The sequence below is a fragment of the Rhamphochromis longiceps genome, linkage group LG19 (genome assembly GCF_057381845.1).
Source record: "Rhamphochromis longiceps isolate RC_006_pf linkage group LG19, R_longiceps_female_GT1.1, whole genome shotgun sequence".
Taxonomy (NCBI): Eukaryota; Metazoa; Chordata; class Actinopteri; order Cichliformes; family Cichlidae; genus Rhamphochromis; species Rhamphochromis longiceps.
In genome coordinates this window covers 5,008,568-5,031,701 of record NC_140575.1, presented here as the reverse complement: position 1 = coordinate 5,031,701, position 23,134 = coordinate 5,008,568, and the positions used below count along the sequence as shown (strand labels likewise).

At 39.9% G+C, this 23,134-nt stretch overlaps 1 protein-coding gene across 1 annotated transcript in view; it reads right to left on the bottom strand.

Moving 5' to 3' along the window:
- The window catches only part of heatr5a (HEAT repeat containing 5a), a 94,058-nt gene extending 71,354 nt beyond the window's left edge, over positions 1–22,704 (bottom strand). The window contains exons 1-14 of the mRNA XM_085392524.1: positions 22,556–22,704; positions 14,973–15,192; positions 14,672–14,883; positions 11,714–11,822; positions 10,605–10,754; positions 10,226–10,397; positions 9,205–9,365; positions 8,882–9,131; positions 7,809–7,964; positions 6,238–6,488; positions 5,911–6,022; positions 4,889–5,041; positions 4,463–4,562; positions 4,240–4,349 (exon numbers count right to left, since the gene is read on the bottom strand). Coding sequence (XP_085248650.1) covers positions 4,240–4,349; positions 4,463–4,562; positions 4,889–5,041; positions 5,911–6,022; positions 6,238–6,488; positions 7,809–7,964; positions 8,882–9,131; positions 9,205–9,365; positions 10,226–10,397; positions 10,605–10,754; positions 11,714–11,822; positions 14,672–14,883; positions 14,973–15,098 — 2,062 coding nt within the window. The 5' untranslated portion in view covers positions 15,099–15,192; positions 22,556–22,704. The remainder of the gene's footprint in view (positions 1–4,239; positions 4,350–4,462; positions 4,563–4,888; positions 5,042–5,910; positions 6,023–6,237; positions 6,489–7,808; positions 7,965–8,881; positions 9,132–9,204; positions 9,366–10,225; positions 10,398–10,604; positions 10,755–11,713; positions 11,823–14,671; positions 14,884–14,972; positions 15,193–22,555) is intronic.
- Between the last annotated feature and the right edge of the window lie 430 nt (positions 22,705–23,134).

Here is a 23,134-nt window from a genome sequence, read left to right as displayed (position 1 = left end):
CAATTTATCATTAAAATATGAATTTTTAGAGATATATGACATGGATGACTTGTTTACTTAGAAGCCACGAATTCCCCAATATGCAAATTTGAATACCTGGAGCCCACATACATGATTGGCTGGCTGGGAAGCTGTGCAGGCCCTGATTTGTGGATTTGAATTCCTCAGCCCTCAGATATGATTGGCTGGCTTAGAAGCCATGAAGGCCCCAATATGCAAATTTGAATGCCTCAGGACACATATATGATTGGCTGGGAAGCCGTGCAGGCCCTGATTTGAAAATTTGAATTTCTCAGTCCTCACAGAGGATTGGCTGCCTGGGGACCTGGCAGAAATATATAGAAATACTATGATTAAGCATAAATACTACATTTAGTAGAAATACTATGTTTTAGCACAAATACTATAAAAAGCAGAAATACTATATTAAGCACAAATCCTATAAAAAGCAGAAATAGGATGATTAAGCATAAACACTACATTTAGTAGAAATACTATGTTTGAGCAAAAATCCTATAAAAAGCAGAAATACTATATTAGGCACAAATCCCATAAAAAGCAGAAATAGTATGATTAAGCATAAATACTACATTTAGTAGAAATACTATGTTTTAGCACAAATAGTATAAAAAGCAGAAATATTGTAATTTAGCAGAAATACTATATTAGGCACAAATCTTATAAAATAGCAGAAATAGTATTATTTAGCACAATAGTAATAAGTTAAACAGAAAAATTGGAAAAGCAAAATGGACAGCTGAAAAAATGCTGAACATGCTGAGGGTCCCTCAAATATACTTGTTAAATGAAAAAATCAGCAAAAAATGCACAGGGAGAGAGAAGTAAGTTTCTAGGTCAGCCTGGGAGCTGCTGAATTTGAATCCACCAATCAGAGAGCCTGTGTACTTTTTCCCGCCAAAACATGTGCCTCTTTTTACACACGCAGCACAGAGAGGCACAGGATTATTGCAGCCTATTTCTCATAGTGAGGACTCCCCTCAAACAAATGACCATAATTTCCTAACCGTAGGGGCTAGAGCGGTCATTCTTACACTGTTTTGTTCAGAAGAGATGGGGGAATCTTCCAGTGTTAACAATTTATCATTAAAATGTGAATTTTTAGAGATATATGACATGGATGACTTGTTGACTTAGAAGCCACGAATTCCCCAATATGCAAATATGAATGCCTGAGACCACATATATGATTGGCTGGCTGGGAAGCTGTGCAGGCCCTGATTTGTGGATTTGAATTCCTCAGCCCTCAGATATGATTGGCTGGCTTAGAAGCCATGAAGGCCCCAATATGCAAATTTGAATGCCTCAGGACACATATATGATTGGCTGGGAAGCCGTGCAGGCCCTGATTTGAAAATTTGAATTTCTCAGTCCTCACAGAGGATTGGCTGCCTGGGGACCTGGCAGAAATATATAGAAATACTATGATTAAGCATAAATACTACATTTAGTAGAAATACTATGTTTTAGCACAAATACTATAAAAAGCAGAAATACTATAATTTAGCAGAAATACTATATTAAGCACAAATCCTATAAAAAGCAGAAATAGGATGATTAAGCATAAACACTACATTTAGTAGAAATATTATGTTTGAGCAAAAATCCTATAAAAAGCAGAAATACTATATTAGGCACAAATCCCATAAAAAGCAGAAATAGTATGATTAAGCATAAATACTACATTTAGTAGAAATACTATGTTTTAGCACAAATAGTATAAAAAGCAGAAATACTGTAATTTAGCAGAAATACTATATTAGGCACAAATCTTATAAAATAGCAGAAATAGTATGATTTAGCACAATAGTAATCAGTTAAACAGAAAAATTGGAAAAGCAAAATGGACAGCTGAAAAAATGCTGAACATGCTGAGGGTCCCTCAAATATACTTGTTAAATGAAAAAATCAGCAAAAAATGCACAGGGAGAGAGAAGTAAGTTTCTAGGTCAGCCTGGGAGCTGCTGAATTTGAATCCACCAATCAGAGAGCCTGTGTACTTTTTCCCGCCAAAACATGTGCCTCTTTTTACACACGCAGCACAGAGAGGCACAGGATTATTGCAGCCTATTTCTCATAGTGAGGACTCCCCTCAAACAAATGACCATAATTTCCTAACCGTAGGGGCTAGAGCGGTCATTCTTACACTGTTTTGTTCAGAAGAGATGGGGGAATCTTCCAGTGTTAACAATTTATCATTAAAATATGAATTATTAAAGATATTTGACTTCTAATGCACCATAACTGAGTAGAGCGAAGCAAAAACTGCCTTGACTTGCCCTCAAACAACGCTTTGTGACTTGAAATCTATTTGGAGTATCGATATCATTCTTTCACCGTAAGAGACAGCAGGCTTTGGTGAACAATCATGGAAATTTTCAGGTCTCTGTGGAAATCCAACAAAAAGTTATGACGAGAGAAAAAAGTGGTTCATTTCCACAGTTTGAAATCTGAAGAAATCTGAGCGAAGGACGAATTTCCTACCCTCAAACAAGTCCAACTCATTTCAGAACGGTAATAGGTGAGAAAGAAATTCTTGAATTGTGAGCGTCAGGGGTGTCTGAAGATATTCGGGGACAAGCCTCATGTCTTAACTTTGCTTCGTTAAGGAGATATGACGATTCGAATATGCCTCTCATTACAGAAATCCAGCGGTGATTTTGAACAAGCTCTCCATTCACTTTATATGGAGAGTTTTCTGACATTGTGTTGGTCTGAGGAGATTTGCGAAAATTCTATAAATCCCACAACAATGATAGTGACATTTCCTGAAAGCCAGCAAAAATACCTACGTTTTGATGTATAATTTTTGGAAGTTGAGTGAAAATTGAGGAAGTAGCAAACAGTTGTTCGGACATGAAGAGAAGGCTGCAAAAGCTTCAGTGTCACACTGGAAGCCAAGAGCATAGCAACCATAACAACGCATGTATTTTGTGAAAAATCACAATTTTGCAACTCAAAACTTTAAGAGGCATAAAAGTAAAACGGTAAAATATTTGAAAAAGCTGAAACATACATGAATAGCCCAATAATTTGTGAACATTTTAAAGTTTGAATGGTTGTTCTAGGTGAAAATTTGAGGAAGTAGTTAAGTTTCAAAAACAAGCAAAATTTAGCAGAATTGCTGAAGTTTCCCATTAATTTCAATGGGACAAATTAAAGGAAAAAAGTGGAATATTTTAAAAAGTATAATAGTTAAAAATACCAAAAGATATAGCCGGAAAGAGCAAAAATAGCAGAATAGTTTAAAATTTGAATGGTGAAAATCGGCTGAAAATTGTGGAAGTAGTTCTACGGCGAAAAGTGTACGGAAGCAACTAGAATAATAAAGTATAAAGAATAAAGAGAAACAGGAACTCAATAGTGTGGATGCTTAAAGCATCCACACAATAAAGAATAAAGAGAAACAGGAACTCAATAGTGTGGATGCTTAAAGCATCCACACAATAAAGAGAAACAGGATCCCAATAGTGTGAATGCCTGTGAGGCATTCACACTATTGGGATCCTGTTTCTCTTAATCAGGTCAGGTCCTTAGTGTGGCAATAAGGACCTGACCACATAGTTCATACTTTTGACACACTTTGTTCCCCAGTTGCTGCTTTTCCAATCCCAGACTGCAGCTTTTCAGCTGCCAGCGACACATACACATCAACCCCCAGATCCCAGCACACTCCTTTGAACAGGGGAGGCCACAGCCTGCCACATACCCCCATCGCCCGATCTAGGCCGGGGAGTCGTCCAGCCTAGCCTACCCACCCCCAAACATCTGCGTCCCCGGCCCATGGACCAGCGGCAGGGATGAGTGGGACCAGGGGTCCAACCGCATCACCAATGTAACGGGAATGACGGACCTGACCACATATTTCACTGGTTTACACACTTTATTTCCCGGTTGCTGCTTTTCCAATCCTAGGCTGCAGTCTGCAGATGTGCCCAAGCCACACCCTGCCACAATTGGTTTTTAAACATCCACATAAAAATATATATAACTGAAATAATCAATATATTTTTTGTAGCTTTGTCTATAGGGTTATTCATGGATGCAAAAAAAGAAGAAAAATTGTGATAATAAAAGGCAGAAACAAGAGACTTTAATCAAAGGAAAGGAAAGAAGGCAATGAGATACAAAAAGAGGACAACAGGCAAAAAGATGCAAGTCAAAGGAAATGAAAAGAAGAAAGAAAATAAGTGCAAAACAGTATCAGAGGTGAAGCATTACCCTGGTAAGTTTGTGGATGCAGTAGAGCAAGCAGCTCATATACTCTCAGCCTGTAGACGATGGACCAGCTCTTAACTGAATTGCCATAAGACCTGAATAGAGCAGGCAACCTGGAGACATAAATAAATGGATACTAAGACTATATAACTGAAAATGACATTAAACAAATTTTTTAACATACATTTAAACAATTCTATACAAGTAAAACCAACGAGGCACTAACTTGGTAAGCAGAGCCACAGCACAGGTTAATGGTGTGAGTAGACGGCTGATGACTTCATCAGTCACAAGCTCTCTACAGTGCTGCAGCAGGTTCTTCATCGCTGTTCAGACACACAGTTGAGAGAAATTTTAACTTTCTTTCTTAATCACACACACACACACACACACACACACACACACACACACACACACACACACACACACACACACACACACACACCTCTTATGGTGACATCTAATTGACATCTAATTGACATAATGCTTTCCCTAGCCCCTTACCTTAACACTAACAATGAAAAATGAATGCCTAACCCCTACCTAACCATAACCCAAATTTAACCCTGTCACTGAAACCACATTTGGAGTCTCAAAAATGCCTTCCAACTTGTGGAGACACAGATTTCTGTTTGGCAGTGAGTGTACCAACCACTGAGTGCTCCAGAACGTCCTTCGAGTGTAACCTGCCACGTGAAGTAGTCCCCACGTCGGAGCTCCATCTCCTGCTCACGAAGTGAAGCAGGAAACACACATCTCCACAGTAGAAGCAGGCGGGGCAGATGGTGCTCCACCACAGCTGGACCTATAAACACAGATTAATACACAAGGCACAACAAATTCCTATCAAATCTTTCATCTCTCCAGATACAAGCTCTCCAATCTACCACAGGGCCTCCTCGGAACACCTCAATGTAGAGGAGCAGCAGCTCTGAGCCCATTCTAAATAACTGAATTCCTTACTGTGTTGCTAAAGGAAAGCCCATCCACCCCTCAGAGAAAGCTCATTGCTTGTATCTGAGATCTCATTCTTTGGAACTAACAATAATAGTGCTAATACAGTTTGACGGATTTATTGCATTTCTCACCCGAACATTTGAAACACTTTTATAATTCAAAAAAAAAAAAAAAAAATCATTACACTTATCTGTTTTAATTTAAGAATGTTCTGCTGGTCAGTTACAATAAATTGGAGATTTGGAGCAACAGAGAGAAAAAGCAGGAAGTGGAAGTAATTATTAGGCATGTTTGTCTCACCATCCACTTCCCTGCCTACTCTGCTGGTGCATCAACAGCAAACTACAACCTATAAAAATTTACCAGTCAACAGCTGATGGTAGAAACAGGTTACTGAATAAACTCTTTGGTGTGACAAGGGATTTAATCAAATAAAATGTTAGTTCAAAGTTTAATATTATATTGTTATATTAGAGAAGAGGAGATTTTATTGTGGTACTAGATGAAATGATGTCAGTCATGGGGACCTGTATACCATGAATTTCTTTCAGGGAAAGCAAAACCTTTCAAATACTAATATCCCCTAAAGAAGCTGCAATCTGTAAGGGCATGCTTCTACTCCATCTCAAACACAATGGTAATGAAGATGTTTGCAGATCTTCACAGTTTCCTCTGGTATGGTGCAAGAAGATTTAGAGTGTAGTTCAGCAGTTTTACCCAGCGTGATTAAAGAGGAGATGAGCAGCCAGCCAGCCTGAGTCCTCTGGAGAGAAATCTGACTGTTCTGAGAGGCTGAACGGAGGAGGTCTTCTGCCAGATCCAACACCATCTACACACATAGATACACAACATAAATAATAACAAAGTGGAGCTATCAAACAAACTCATAAACAGGATTTCAGCAATAAAAGTAGTAGCCATGAAACTGTTTCAAAATAAAATTGACAAAAGCTTCAAATCACTCTAATGATGATGTGGTGATGCAATTCTGAAGATGTGTATGGCAAAATGTTCAGTGTAATAATGTGGTGCCAGTGTACACACCTTGTCCTTGGTGTGTGGAATTCCAAGTGGGCAGTGCTGCACTGCTGCCACCAGGGCAGCAATAGCAGCTCCATACCCAGCTACAGCGTCGGGTGAGGATTTCAGTGCCACTAGACGTTCGACGCAACAGTCCAGGAGGAGAGAGCAGTGAGACGGCATAGCCATGGCAACGCAGCGCAGGCACCAAGCAGCAGCCAGCCTGGCCAAGGTGGCTGGGTGAAGGAGGACAGAGATCACCGTGTCCAGGAGGGCTGGATGCATGAGTGGGAGAGACAGTCAGTCATACGCTGAGATTTTGCAGGACTTACGTCCACCTTTGTGAATACATTTGTAAATCACATTTCTTACATCACAACAAGTATTTTATTTGCCAGCTACTCTGAAAAGTAATCAGCTGCAGTGAGATGGATGTACTCCAACTTCACCATCTTAAGCTGCGATGGTATTAGGTTCTTCTCTGTAGGTTCAGTGTGCTCAGGGTATAGTGCAGTGGAAATGCTCCCAAAATTTTGAGATATATTAGAGACATTAGCCAATATAAAAAATTTAAAAAAAACACTGTTGTGCTTTGTTCTACCTCCAGTATGACCATCTCAAAGTCTTGGGAACATTTCCAGCTAGAAGAGGAGCACCCTTAATCAGCAATGTACAACTGGAGTTAGTATCCACCTCACAGCAGTGTGGAAGATGTTGCATAATATGTGATGCATAGAGAGACACAGAGGTGGTTACAAAGAAAGAAACAAAGAAAGAAATATCTAAATTAAAACTGCAAGCAGTGATAAGAGGGCTTTTGCACTTTGGTGCACACCCTGGCTTGCTGTGGTCGAGCTGTGTTGCGATCCACCTTTGCTATAACTGAGCCTGGGAACTCATTGTTGTGGGCAGACTGATGGTCTGCTATGCCCACTAAATGGTGGTGGAGAATACCCACTAATTATGCATCCGCTCCTATATATATCATGAACAGAACTACCAATGAATTTTATATACATGGGATGATAAGATGTTCATTAAAGTACAATAGAAATGTTTAATTTTTACTGTGAAACATCATCAGTGTTTGAAGTTTATTCATGGTATCACGGACACGCCCTTCAAAAAAAATCTCTTAAATCCCAGGAGGAGTTTGAAAAAGTACAAGTGGTGGGAAATGCAAAAAAGATGTCAAAATCAACTATTAAATTCAAAATGGGGGACTTATGGCTGGTCGGGTTTAGGACATCAATCCAAAATAATTTTTGTGTCTCTTAGGATGTTACATGGGTGTGCCAAATTTCGTACATGTATATGAACGACAGAGGTGGAGTTAATTGTTTGCAAATTTATAGGCGCTATGGAAGCATTCTACACTGCACATATCTAAGACCAATAAAATACACAAGTTTTCACAAGACCTGATGTATGTGCAAAAATTTTTAATGGGATTTTGAGCATGGTTAAACTGTCAACAAGGTGACTCGTTTCCCTGAACAACAATAAACGGAGCAGATACAATAAGCCTTTTGCACTGTCAGCGCTCAGGCCCTAATGAGTGTCTTTAACACTATAGAAAAACACATCTTGCAGACCTGTGGTAGTGTCTGTGAGCAGGGGGGCCGCAGAAGATCCCAATCCCTGAACCAATGCTCCCATTTCCAGCAGGCAGCAAACCAACATGTGCTGACTGGCTGAGACATCTGCAGACGAGACTTTGGTCTCCACGTTCCTGTCAGTCAGAGCAGCATCTAAACACACATCATCAAAAACATGCATACTTTTACTAACACTTAATAAATAATGACACTGTAAATCAAATGGCTTCAGAAGCCAGTTACACCAAATATGGATATGGATGTTATTTCCTTTTTTATTTAGCACATTTTACTAAATAAATCTGGCAAAACAATACCCCAGCAACCCCAGCCCCATTTTCACCTATATAAGGTGATTCCTGTGCATCCTACAGGAATTTACAAGTTGATAATAACTTCACTGAAAAATTTGATAGGTGATGTGTCATAAAAGCTCAGATTCTCCAACATTCAGAAATGAAGGTCAAGATTATCACTGTAAGACTGTCAACGTTGGGGGGGGAAAGTGTTGCTGTTACTTTGTTTTAGCTACTGGCTGTACTTTGGAATACAGTTGTTCTCACATCAGGTTTCAGGGGTGTTGCTCCCAAGAGACAGTTGTATTTGTTTGAGTAACACAGTGAACTTAGCTTCACATTTGGCCTAAACGTACCACAAGGTTGTTATTTATAATACTTTTCATTATCAAAATGGAAAATATTCATAATATTTGGATGATTCTTCAGCTTCAAATGTTCAAAAATAGTGGGAAAAAAAGAGTTACTCCCAAAAGTCAAAATAAATTCTAGAGTTCAGAAAAAAACAAGGTAACAAATCTGATACAGCAAAAATTCACATCTGAGAAGCTAGTACCTGTAAAATTGTTTATATTCATATGCAGTGACTTTAATCAGTTGGTACAACTGATATTTTCCTATATGATTTTTAGCATTATTTCCATAATGTTCCTTCAGGAGCTATTCTAGCAATCATAACATGCTGTTATTGAGTGAATTATATATATATATTTAATACATTTGTCTAATACAGAGAAGACAGCCATATACAGAATTTCCTTTCACCATGCTCACCAACTGCTCGTTTCTGTGTGGCCACAGCGAGACAGAGCTGTTTTACAGCGTTGATCTGGGCCTTCTCTCCCAGCAGAGACCCCAGAGTGCTCCTCAGGATAAAAGAGACACACCGACGCGTCACTGCAGCATCAGCTGGTGTCTGCGTTGCCCTGACGTGTGACGCCAGCTCCATCAGCAAGGACAGGAAAGCAGGGAAGTTGGCTTCAAGCCAGGAGCTGCCCAAAGTGGAGACAAACACCACGTAGGCCTGAGAGGCAGGGGAGAGTGAGTTCACAACAAACATCTAAATAGCATGATTCCATGCTGTCACTGTGGTTCACCTGTGTAACTCCGATGCGGACGTCCTTGCTGACAGAGCTTGTACCCTTGAGCATGTCTCCACTGGCTCGGAGAAAACCCCCTCCACCCCGCAGAAACCCTCCAGACAGTAATTCCATGACCTCCTCCAGAGAGCCTTGACTCCGAGCACCCTGCCTGGGGGCTGCAGGGGAGGAGGGGGGCAATAGAGTTTATTGATCTCATATATGTGCAAATAGCTGTCTGAACATACATGTAAATGCCAACGTGGAGGGTTGGTAATTCAACTCACCCAGCAATTACAGTGTGAGACTGCAAATCTAATAAACACTGGGAAGCTCTAACTGCAATTGTACAACTCCAATAATGTAATCTAATGGCCAATTAAATTACATAATAATATGTAATCTGTGAATATGTCTTCACTGACATACTGATTGTTGAACTTGTCATCTATTGTCATAACCTGATGCAGAGAGCTGCTTATTTATAGGTACAGTGCAGCGGGAGGAAAAAAAAATAATTTTTTGTAAAAAATACAAAGTAGCTTTTATTTATTTTTTGGGAAGCTGAGTTCAGTTTCACACCCAGTAACACCCAAGAATGATTACTGCTAGATTGGTAAAAAAAGAAATCACAAAAATAGAATGGATTTGACAAACTGGAATAGGTTGAAAGACCTGAAAAAGCAAAGCATGATTCCATAATCTAAAGAAACAGATGAAAGACAAATTTATTAATATTCATCAGTCTGGAAAGGGTTACAAAGCCATTTCTAAGACTTTGGGATTCCAGTGAACCATGGTGACAGCCATTATACTTGGCAAAAAACCCCGTCTTTTATGACCCCTAAGCCTTTTGGGAAAATATTCTGTGGACTGAGAAGAAAACAAAAGTTGAACTTGAGTCCCACTAAATCTGACACAAAACTAAACACAGCATTTTATTAAAATAACTTAAAGCATGGTGGTAGTGTCATGGTCTGGGGCTGCTTTGGGTTCGGATAACCTGTACATATTACAGAGCCCTATTTTGGGGTCATACCAGTGAACTGTCGCGGTTCCACAGCAGCAGCTAGGAGAATTCCCAGCAGTTTGGATACAGACACTCTGACGTTGTAGTTTGATCCTTCAAAAGCTCTGAAGCACACAGTGGCCACATTCTCCAGCTCACTGGTCCACAAGAATGCAGCCTCTCTCTGCAGCTCCAACAAAACCTGACCGGATGACACACAGAAGTACTTAGCTATCCAAACATCTGAGCCGAAAATGAGCACAAACCAAGACAAAGTTTCATAGACCTCCAGATTCAGATTGATTTTTAAAACTAGCTGCATGGAAGGAAATCAAACCTAAACTGACAGGGTGTTACAAGAACAATAAATAATAAATAATGTCAAATGAGACATGACGGCTGCTGTTACCTTGGCAGCAGCACAGCGTACAGCCATGGACCGGTCTGTCAGACAGGCTCTCACTACCTTGTAGATGTCACGGTGACACGACACTGCACTGACACCCAAACCTCGAAGGATCCTCTCCATGCTGAGCATGATCTCATAGCGACCCTGAGACTGAGAGCAGCACAGAAGGTTATTTGTGAAAAATCATCTCACAAATCTGCAGCTGTTCTGATTAAAATCTTTCTTTATCTTATAACTACTTTGACCTGTTCAAGTGAGAAAAGCCCTTCAAAATCTCAATCAGAATATCTAGGTAACATTTTCAGCATTTATCACTACACAGTTTCAGGGCAGGCAGGGATGTCACACACATGAGCCAGAGCCAGAATTAGCCTAAAGGTGGTGGTGTCAGAAGTCCATTCCAATGTTTTTTTTTCATTATTTCCCAAAGTGAAATTAATTACACACACAAACACATGCACGTTTTCTTTGAATTACCACAAATTACAGAACAAGGTCCTGATAATGAACTGCATTTTCTTTCCTATAATTGTATGTAAGAGCTGTGGTGATGTATTTCTTTGTTTTACTAAAACCGCATGTCTTGGATAATGTGGAAAATATTATAAATCTATTATTGCAGGTATTTGTCCTAGGACATCACAAAGATCCAATGTATAATTAAACTTCTTTAACCTGAAAGAAAGGGAAATAATTTGGAGGTGTTTTTAAAGGTTGCCGGGCAACAGTTTTAGAGGACCCCTCTATATAGTGTTAGACAAATATTCAGCCATACTTGTGCCAGAGCTACAAACTTGATGATAGCTACTAAAAGCTTCTGGTTGAGATAAAACTTAAGTAAATATATAAATGTCCCTGTGTTATATATTTGACCCAGATCCAAAATGAATTCAAACCCAGTTCTTGTTATTTAAAGCCAGATGTGTGCTGTACAATCATTCTACCTCGGAAAGAATTACATATTAATGTCTGAATAAATGTCTGGTTTGTGGTTAGTCTGCATGTGTCCCTTTTTTGTTCCAGCAGAATCACTGACAATTTGTTAAACCTGCTTTAGTCTTTTCTACATCTTTCTGAAACTTACAAAAGCAGGAGATAAGTGAACAAACCTCAGCACTCTTCATAGCCTTCAGCAGGCAAACTAACGTATCTTTGAAGCAGCCGATGAGCATCCGACCAAGCTGTTCATATAATGTGCCAAGACATGCAATGGCTGCCCTGAAAAACACATAAGAAAACGGTAAATGGACTGGCACTTACAGGGAGTGCAGAATTATTAGGCAAATGAGTATTTTGTCCACATCATCCTCTTCATGCATGTTGTCTTACTCCAAGCTGTATAGGCTCGAAAGTCTACTACCAATTAAGCATATTAGGTGATGTGCATCTCTGTAATGAGAAGGGGTGTGGTCTAATGACATCAACACCCCATATCAGGTGTGCATAATTATTAGGCAACTTCCTTTCCTTTGGCAAAATGGGTCAAAAGAAGGACTTGACAGGCTCAGAAAAGTCAAAAATAGTGAGATATCTTGCAGAGGGATGCAGCAGTCTCAAAATTGCAAAGCTTCTGAAGCGTGATCATCGAACAATCAAGCGTTTCATTCTATTTTGTCAACAGGGTCGCAAGAAGCGTGTGGAAAAACCAAGGCGCCAAATAACTGCCCATGAACTGAGAAAAGTCAAGCGTGCAGCTGCCAAGATGCCACTTGCCACCAGTTTGGCCATATTTCAGAGCTGCAACATCACTGGAGTGCCCAAAAGCACAAGGTGTGCAATACTCAGAGACATGGCCAAGGTAAGAAAGGCTGAAAGACGACCACCACTGAACAAGACACACAAGCTGAAACGTCAAGACTGGGCCAAGAAATATCTCAAGACTGGTTTTTCTAAGGTTTTATGGACTGATGAAATGAGAGTGAGTCTTGATGGGCCAGATGGATGGGCCCGTGGCTGGATTGGTAAAGGGCAGAGCGCTCCAGTCCGACTCAGACGCCAGCAAGGTGGATGTGGAGTACTGGTTTGGGCTGGTATCATCAAAGATGAGCTTGTGGGGCCTTTTCGGATTGAGGATGGAGTCAAGCTCAACTCCCAGTCCTACTGCCAGTTTCTGGAAGATACCTTCTTCAAGCAGTGGTACAGGAAGAAGTCTGCATCCTTCAAGAAAAACATGATTTTCATGCAGGACAATGCTCCATCACACGCGTCCAAGTACTCCACAGCGTGGCTGGCAAGAGAGGGTATAAAAGAAGACAAACTAATGACATGGCCTCCTTGTTCACCTGATCTGAACCCCATTGAGAACCTGTGGTCCATCATCAAATGTGAGATTTACAAGGAGGGAAAACAGTACACCTCTCTGAACAGTGTCTGGGAGGCTGTGGTTGCTGCTGCACGCAATGTTGATGGTGAACAGATCAAAACACTGACAGAATCCATGGATGGCAGGCTTTTGAGCGTCCTTGCAAAGAAAGGTGGCTATATTGGTCGCTGATTTGTTTTTGTTTTGTTTTTGAATGTCAGAAATGTATATTTGTGAATGTGGAGATGTTATATTGGTGTCACTGGTAAAAATAAATAATTGAAATGGGTATATATTTGTTTTTTGCTAAGTTGCCTAATAATTATGCACAGTAATAGTCACCTGCACACACAGATATCCCCCTAAAATAGCTAAAACTAACAACAAACTAAAAACTAATTCCAAAAACATTAAGCTTTGATATTAATGAGGTTTTTGGGTTCATTGAGAACATGGTTGTTGTTCAATAATAAAATTATTCCTCAAAAATACAACTTGCCTAATAATTCTGCACTCCCTGTATATTGTGCTTTTCTACTCTGAAAGCACTTACTTATTGACACGTCTTATTCACCCACACACACACATTCATGCAAACACTTTTTTCTACTGTATGCCAAGGGGCTTTTTAACCTTCACGCACTCACACTTAAGTGGATGTAATTGCAGCTCAATGTTCAAACATCCTGCCTAAGGATACGTCAACATGCAGACTAGAGGAGCCAAGGTTTGAAAAACTGCATAGGGACAGGGAGCGTGTTCAACAAACCCTAAACATCAGCAAGCATGAATTTCGCATTTCGTAACAGCATCTATTTTGTGGTGGAATATTAACACATGTCAGCATGATATTTATCTTAAAAAAAAAACAGGAGGGCAAGAAAGAGCCATATATATTAGCTGAGACCACTGTCGTCACAGACAGAAAAAAAAATGGAAATCAGTGGAAATTATATTACAATTATATTAATTATAGTACGATTCATACTCAATTTCAGAACCTTACTTTTCAGAAGCTTGATAGCATTTAATGACTCATTTAATGTGAACAAATATCAACAAGCAATGTTTAGAGTGTAAACGGCCCACAGACTGCATTTAAAAACTAGCTTGAAAACTGAACTAAACATATTTTAAGTCTTAAAAAGTTTTCAGCTTCATTTTCATTCAAATAATCACATCACAATAACATTTCCAATTGTGACATCAGTGAATAGAGATTTATTCTTTAAATTTCAAGCTTTCAAAAAAATAACACTGTTGTTATTAACACTGTGTTACACCCCGGCCTAGGCAACCGGCGTGCAACACAGGAACAATAAAAATAAGGGGAAAAAAACAAAACAACTACTACGGTTTTCCACAAAAATATCCCAAAACGAAAGTATCGACAGCTATTTACATCAAAACACCAAACTATTTACAACCGGGGGGGAAGATCGCGACCATCACAAACTGAAACACAAGGCTTAAATACATAGAGGGAGCAATCAGGGAATGGACCACAGGAGGGAAACACAGCTGGGGCAAATCAGAACTGACGAGACAAGGAAGCGTAAACTGAACACACTGAGATACAACAGACCTTCAAAGTAAAACAGGAAACATAACCGTCATGCCTAAAACAAAACACTGACAACACCGAATCGTAACAACTGTCTCACATGCTCCCTGAATGGGTACTGCACCCACATTTTTAAGGGGATGGAAAAGAGGAAAAGTTTTTTTTTTCTTCCCTCGTGATCATAAATGTATCCAGACTTACAACCGGGTTGGAAGGGCTGACGGCGAGTCATCTTTGCTGCGTATTATGTCGTTACACCTCTCCACCATTAAGTTGGATGGGATGGGGTCTCCTAAGCGATAGAGCACAGCCAAGCAGTGGGCCAACAGCCAGCGGGTAGGCCCGCTTGGAGAGTTAATTAGAATTTCCCACAGCTGGTCAACCAAACACCGCTGGTTCTGTCTGATATCGACCTAATGGGTAACAAACATTAATAGAATTACCACTCTCAGAGTTACACAATTAATTCCTTTTTATTTTCCATGATCATATGACCTCTTACCCTGTCAGTGACTGGGAGGAGCCTCTTTAGGTGGTTAAGCCATTCCAAGATGAACTCGGCCTTCTGGTGTTTGCCCACCTGATTACATGCCTCCTCGTCCAGGAGGAGGCTGTGAGCACGCTCCATCGCACAACACCAGTAGTGCTCCTCTTTCACCTTCTGTCTTTTTCCTGTGCTCTCCCAAGTGCTCAGTGTGGATGACCTGCCATCCTCCAAAATTCTTTGAGACATAGGATAAAAAACAAAAAACAAAGGCAGTTTAGTTTATCTAGCGTTAGTAGAAAGACAGCACCAAGGCACACAAGATTTGGCTCAGACTTTGCTCCAATCAAGGACCCCAGCTGTGGATACTGGGAACAAATATTCTCATTCGGTGAATACTGTGGGTGATGTTAACAATGAGAGTAATATTTTCTAGCATATTTCTTTAAGTTTCCAAAAATGTGTATGTATGTGTGTATGTATATATATATATATATATATATATATATATATATATATATATATATATATATATATAAAATTAGAGCTGGGCGATAGAACGATAACGATATGTATTGCGAAATAACTTTTTCTCGATAGAAAAATTAAACTATTGCGATAGGCTCTTGAACAGCCAATCCAAATTAAGTAGCGCAGAGCCGAACCAATCACAGCCGCAGCGTCACGTCACGTGACTTGTTACGTGCGTGCCAAGCCGCACATGTGTATTTGTTTGGGAAGCAGCCAGCCGCCATGCCGCCCAGGGTAATGGAGGAAATGAGTGCGCAGACTAGAGAAAAATCAACCGACAGCGTGACCGAAGGTTACCGAAGAGAAAACCGATGATGGTTCCAATGCCGGAGAGATTGTCGAACGGAAGAGCCATAGAAGTTCCGTAGTGTGAAGGTATTTCGGCTATTTCAAGTCTGACAAAAAACAGAGTAGCGCACTGTAAATTGTGCCGAAAGCAAGTCTGGAAATACAATAAAGCGGTGCATGCTCAATCTCTGACTGGAAGCGCTGATTCGTCATTCGGCTTTTGTCAGACTAAAGTAACTGTTAAAACTGTTTGAAAAGCTAAGCTATACAACAAGGAGAGATTGAGAATTTCCTTTTAGTTCTCAGTTTATTTGATATTGACAAAAGTTAGTCAGTTTTGTCTGTTCTTCTGTAAAACAAACTAAGATTTATTTTTAGAATTAATATTTTGTTTCTAAGTGGAATTGACAATTTAGTCGTCTGTTTCGTTTGTTCTATTTTGAAACTTAAACGCTTTAGCGGCTGCCTTTTGTGTAGTTTGCAATATTTGCCTTTATTTATCTGAAAAAGTCTCATGTTCCTTAAGTACTTCTACCCTGTTGAACTTATTTTGGAAAATAAATATTTAAATCAAAACAAGCTGCTGATTATTTCACATTTTACTTGTGAGCAACGGCACATTTAAATCTTACAAATATAGTTATTTGGCTTATATCGTGATAGATATCGTTATCGCCTGAAATGAAAAAAACATATCGTGATATGAAAAATTTTATATCGCCCAGCTCTATATAAAATATACATATTATTATATATATATATATATATATATATATATATATATATATATATATATATATATATATATATATATATATATATATATATTATTATATATATTATTTTGCTGTATACACCATTTAAGATTGTGGTTGGGTTTTTTTTTTTTTTTTTTTTTTTTTAAATGGACGTACAGATCAACTTGACATTGGAACTAGAGGATTCCCAATAGCCAACAGCTGCCTTTGGGATCCTGATGGAGAACTAATGAACACTATGGTCTCCCTGTGCCCTAAACTGCAAAGCAAGCCAGGGCTGCGTGATATGATGAAATATGCCGGATGACGAAATTAAAACATCTATTGTTAAAGGACCTGTTAAAAAAACAAAACAAGTCGAGGACCTTATTCCTAAATGAGTGGCTACCTATGTAGCTTGGACATGGTTTGGTTATAAAAAGTCTGACATGGACCAGAAAACTGTACTACGTAAATTATGCAGGAAATCGGTACCCACCATGGACTCAAACACGACAAACCTTTTCTACCACCTACAGAAGAATCATGTGAAACTGTATGGAGAGAGTTTACGGATGAGAAGCAAAAAGGAGTCAAAATAAAAAACCTTAGACTCAAATGATAGAATAGGCTTTTCCCCACAGCAAGCCATGTAATAAATACTCAAAGAAAATGGCAGCCGTTACAACTTATATAGTTTCATGCATTGGTCAAAACACTCAACTCCAGGTACAAAATACCCAGCTGAAAACACTTCATATAAGTCAAGTTGCCCGAGATTCACAGAATTTACAGAAAATGCACCATTTTGTGATATATAGGGCTGTGCAATATGACCACAATCTCATATCCCGATCGCAATATATTTCGAGAAATAGTGCGTTTTCTGTAAATTCTGTGAATCCCGGGCAACTCGACTTGTGTGAAGTGTTTTCAGCTGGGTGTCGCTTGACAGAGGCATGAAGCTATACAATTTTAGATATATAAGTTGTAATGACCGCCATTTTCTTTGTATTTTTTACATGGTGTGCTGCAGGGAAAGGCCTGTTCCAACATTTAAGGTTTATTTTGAGCACCTGAAGGCTCTTTTTTGCTTCTCAGCTGTAAACTCTCCTCATGCTCTTTCACATCATTCTTGCGTAGGTGGTAGAAGAGGTTTACCGTGTTTGAGTGTGGTGGGGACAGTTTGCGGCATAATTTGCATAGTACAGTTTTCTGAGAAATAAGAATAATGTATATCATTTCAGTTTATTTTGAAAAGTCTCAACAGGATCTTGAGGTTAATTGTGAAAGGTTTGTGTGGAAAATAAACAAGCGGATGGCGGAGCCACATGATGGTTTTGCCATCGTTGTTGTTAATGAAAGTAACCAGTAACTTGCTTTTGACTAATTAGATCTGGTGTTATAACCTGGTAAAAAGCAAACCACCTTATAAACACTGAAAATCCAGGATTAAATTTAAAGTTACCTCACTAAGCCCCAAATTGTGCTTCATAGTACAGGCAACATCCCTCTGTCAGGCAGAGTAAATTCTGATCTGTGCTAAGATCTCTCCAAGTTATCCTTACAGAAATCTAAAGCATAACATCAGAAATTAAAGCTTTGACAGAGGGCAGTGCTGAGCTCTGATAACTATTGAATGATTGCACTTGTTGGAAACAGTGACTCCAATGTGATTCCAAAATATAACATGCAATGTTCATAATGCATGATGCGAGATGACGCACAGTTACGCATTGTTGATGAATGTGACCAATGGTTTCAAATGCCTTTGTTTAATGAGTTTTTGACCTTAAGTAGTTCTCAAATTTAACATGATATCTCATTGTTTCTTAGTTTTAGACTGCCTTTAAAAAAATAAAACTGTTAGTCATGGTTAGCCTAATTTTTTTTCCTTGTTTAGTCGGTTAAGAACATAGTTGCCAAGAAAATCCCTAAGCCGAACTAGGGCTGTTCAATATAATGATATATATCTGATGACGATGTAAAAACGTCTATCGTTTCATTTTACGCTACCGTTTGTTTCGTGGTGTGCCAAAATGGATGATCTGATATCGTCGTGTTGGTGTTGTTTCCAGTTCCGGGTTCAACATTGAAAGTGACCAATCACATTGTTGTGACGTTATTCTTTTACGAACCAAGCCATTCGTGCATTATGAAATTCCGATGTTGCAAGGACAATATCAGTTCTGCTTACCGTTTATTAAAGGGTTACAGTTAGGGTTAGGGTTAGGGTCCGTTGATCGGAGGACAGAGGCGGTTTCTTGCAGCTTAAGTACAGTTTTTTGTTTTACGGCGGTTTTTCCCGAAGTCGCAAAAGTATGACGTCACAACATTCTGATTGGTCACTTGCAATGTTGATCCTGGAACAAAATGTTTTAGTATGACGATCTGGGAACAACACCAACACGACGATATCAGATTGTGTGTCGCAAAATAAACTGTTTACGGCAATATTTTTTCACCGTTTTGATGGTCACTGTAGTGGCTATATCAATTTCTTAAAGTTCTCTCTTTCTCTTATATTTAATATAGCCACACTAAGGACGGACAAGCGCCTGTTTTTATGCGTTGTGGTTAGCAACAACTACGGTAACACCATCGCGTGTCCGCTTGTTTATGTTCCACATAAACCTTTCACAATAAAGCTCAAGATCCCGTTGAGACTTTTCAAAATAAACTGAATCACGTGAAAGAGCAGATTATTTACGGATGAGAAGTAAAAAAAAAAAAAAAAAAAAAAAAGACGCCAGGTGCTAAAAAACAAAACAAAACCTTAGACTCAAACGTTAGAACAGGCTTTTCCCCGCAGCACGCCGTGTAATAAATACTCACAAAGAAAACGGCGGCCGTTATAACTTATGTCTAAAAATGTATCGTTTCATGCATCGGTTAAAACACTCGACTCCAGGTACACGATGCCCAGCTGGAAACACTTCATGCAACTCAAGCTGCCCGAGAGTCACAGAATTTACAGAAAATGTTACATTTTTGTGATATGTAAAGCGCTATACAAATACAGACCATTTACCATTTATATCGTTATCTGGACGATAGAATTCTTATATCGGGATATGAGATTCTGGTCATATCGCACAGCCCTAAGCCGAACTACGGTTTTCACTGACAGTTCACCGAAGGATTTTTCTATTTTTAAATACACTTACAGATGGTCACACTGCTATAAACCCACTGTTCCCAAGTCTGGATCTTCAAAAATAAAATAAATCAGAGCAACATGGATACCTCCTCTTTGAGTGCCTCTATATACACTCAACAAAAATATAAACGCAACACCTTTGTTACTGCTCCCATTCCCCATGGGATGGACGTAGAGACCTAAAATTCATTCCAGATACACAATATAACCATCCCTCCCAAACAGTGGTCACAAATCAGTCCAAATGTGTGGTAGTGGGCACATCTGCTATATTGAGATAATCCATCCCACCTCACAGGTGTGCCACATCAGGATGCTGATCTGACATCATGAGTAGTGCACAGGTGTACCTCAGACTGCCCACAACAAAAGGCCACCCTGGAATGTGCAGTTTTTTGCGCTATTGGGGGTCTGGGGACCCAGAACCGGTCAGTATCTGGTGTGACCACCATTTGCCTCATGCAGTGCAACACATCGTCGCATGGAGTCTATCAGATTGTCAATTGTGGCCTGTGGAATGTTGGTCCACTCCACTTCAATGGCTGTGCGAGGTTGTTGGATATTCGTGGGAACTGGTACACGCTGTCGTATACGCCGGTCAAGCACATCCCGAACATGCTCAATGGGTGACATGTCCGGTGAGTATGCTGGCCATGCAAGAACTGGGACATTCTCAGCTGCCATCTGCCCTGAACAATGTGAACCATGATTCATCCGTGAAGCGCACACCTCTCCAACGTGCCAGACGCCATCGAATGTGAGCATTTGCCCACACAAGTCTGTTACGGCGACGAGCTGGAGTCAGGTCAAGACCCTGATGAGGACGACGGGCATGCAGTTGAGCGTCCCTGAGACGGTTTCTGACAGTTTGTGCAGAAATTGTTTGGTTGTGCAAACCAATTGTTCCAGCAGCTGTCTGGGTGGCTGGTCTCAGACGATCTTGGAGGTGAACCTGCTGGATGTGGAGGTCCTGGGCTGGTGTGGTTACACGAGGTCTGCGGTTGTGAGGCCGGTTGGATGTGCTGCCATATTCTCTGAAACGCCTGTGGAGACGGCTTATGGTTGAGAAATGAACATTCAATGCACGGGCGACAGATCTGGTTGACATTCCTGCTGTCAGCATGCTAATTGCACGCTCCCTCATTGCTTGTGGCATCTGTGGCATTTTGCTGTGAGACAAAACTGCACATTCCAGGGTGGCCTTTTGTTGTGGGCAGTCTGAGGTACACCTGTGCACTACTCATGATGTCAGATCAGCATCCTGATGTGGCACACCTGTGAGGTGGGATGGATTATCTCAATATAGCAGATGTGCCCACTACCACACATTTGGACTGATTTGTGACCACTGTTTGGGAGGGATGGTTATATTGTGTATCTGGAATGAATTTTAGGTCTCTACGTCCATCCCATGGGGAATGGGAGCAGTAACAAAGGTGTTGCGTTTATATTTTTGTTGAGTGTAGATCTGGCTCCAGTCCACACACCCTCAAATATCAAAAGTTCTCATAAAAGTATCTCATACTGTGAGCCTGTAGTGCATATGTGGAATATATTTTATCAATACCTATTTTTTTCTGCATCTTGTTACATCTTATTTCAAGCCTCTCTCCACTGCTAAAGCACCTCTGAGCTCCACTAAGTGCTTTTTAGACTAAGCTATTCAGCCTTTGTCCCTAACAGAGTAGATTAAACTGGAAAAGGAGGAGAAAGATGCAGAAGAAGAGAGAGCAGCTCATAAATTATTGAACAGCACAACTTGGTCTTCTTCGTTAACACACACAGTGTTCACTGAAGTGCAGGAAGACTCTAAAAATAACTACTGTCCCACAGAAAAGAGCAGACCATGTCCCTGCTGAGCAGCCCCAGTCTGAATCAAAGTGAAAACATAGACAGGACCTACTATTCGGAATTCTAACACCAGAATTTGTCAGGACATCATGAGGACAGAACTGAGCTGCCGAACATTCAGAAATAAATTGGGTGTCAGCAGCTTCATGCTCATTGTTTCATTCACAAAAACTAAGACGTTTGGTTTCCAATACACCAGAACACAGTGATAGTCTATCTTACATGACATACACCCCACATCTTAGTAGTAAAGGAGACAAGCAGCACTGACTGCACCTGCAACCACACCCCACAGAGACATCACACTTCTCCAAGAGTGCCAGGCAAGAAATAAAACCATGAATTTCAGCTGCTGTTCTGCTGCTCTTTAACCTTGGTGCCTGAACTTCATTTCCAATCCTAAATATATCAAAACTGCCAGGGTAATTAATAGAGAAAACTGTAATGAGTAAGGTGTTAAAATAATAAATAAGGAATTACAAATCTCTTTTGAGGGAGTGGTGCTGCCATCACTGTCTACTTCAGGAAAGGTTTAAAGGAACCTTTTGTTGAAGAGGTTTAAAAGGTATTCTGGTTAGAATTCTAATGTGCAGCTGTAGCAACACAGTCTGGTTTGGCAAAACTCCCCAACTTGTTCTATTGTATTCTATTCTGCGATCTTTCTGTTTACATGGACCATGAATTCGAAATGAAGATAGACTCACTGATTAAACCCAACAGCTTCAGTGAGGATTCTTAGAGGGATTACGAAGTATCTGACACTTTTAATCTCCTGAAAGTCACATACTCTCTCCTCTATTTCCAAAGACAACATGCCACTGAAGTCAACCACATGTACCAAAGTAAGCTAACAATATGAGCCGAAAAACATTTCTTTCTCTCCACTTAAACATCTATTAAACAGTGTCGTCATTTAGCTTTAACAGCTACATTAAGCAGAGGCTTACAGGTAACAGGCTGTTAGCCTGGGTTGGCTAGCGAATGGGCAAAAGTTTGCACAAAAACTGGAGGAAAAAATGAAGGTGATCATTTACCTGGTCGTTCCGGCTACAACACGTTAGTCCTTATAAGAAAATGACAGTCCACAAAAGCAAAAGGGAAAAATTTACTTCAGTTGTGTTCAAGATCTCTGCATTCTCACCGCTGCTCCGTCTGCCGCAGACCTGAGTCGGCGACAACTCAAAGGAACGGAAATATCCTGTTACTCTTCCGGCTTTTGTTTTTTCAAATTAAAATATAACCACGGCATCTCCCCATCAATAGCCAGTCACAATTATTTCCTGTTTTCATGTGTCTAATATATATTTTGAATTTTGAACTGTACTTCACTTCTCTGTGTGCAGACTACCTGACATTGACACCTGTGTCTTTAACGAATCTTTAACTGCCTGATTACAAAATAGTGTAAACTGCTAAATTGTCTCCCGAACTTCTCTCAGCAAAAAACAAAACAAACAAAACAAAACAAAAAACCACACACGCATCAGTCCATTTTTGGCAGAGCCACAATATCCTGTACAATATCCTACAGTAGGGATTTGAAAATACTCTTACTTTTATATAAAATCCAAAATCAGTTTGAACCTTCTTACCTTCATACCTTCTTATGTTTC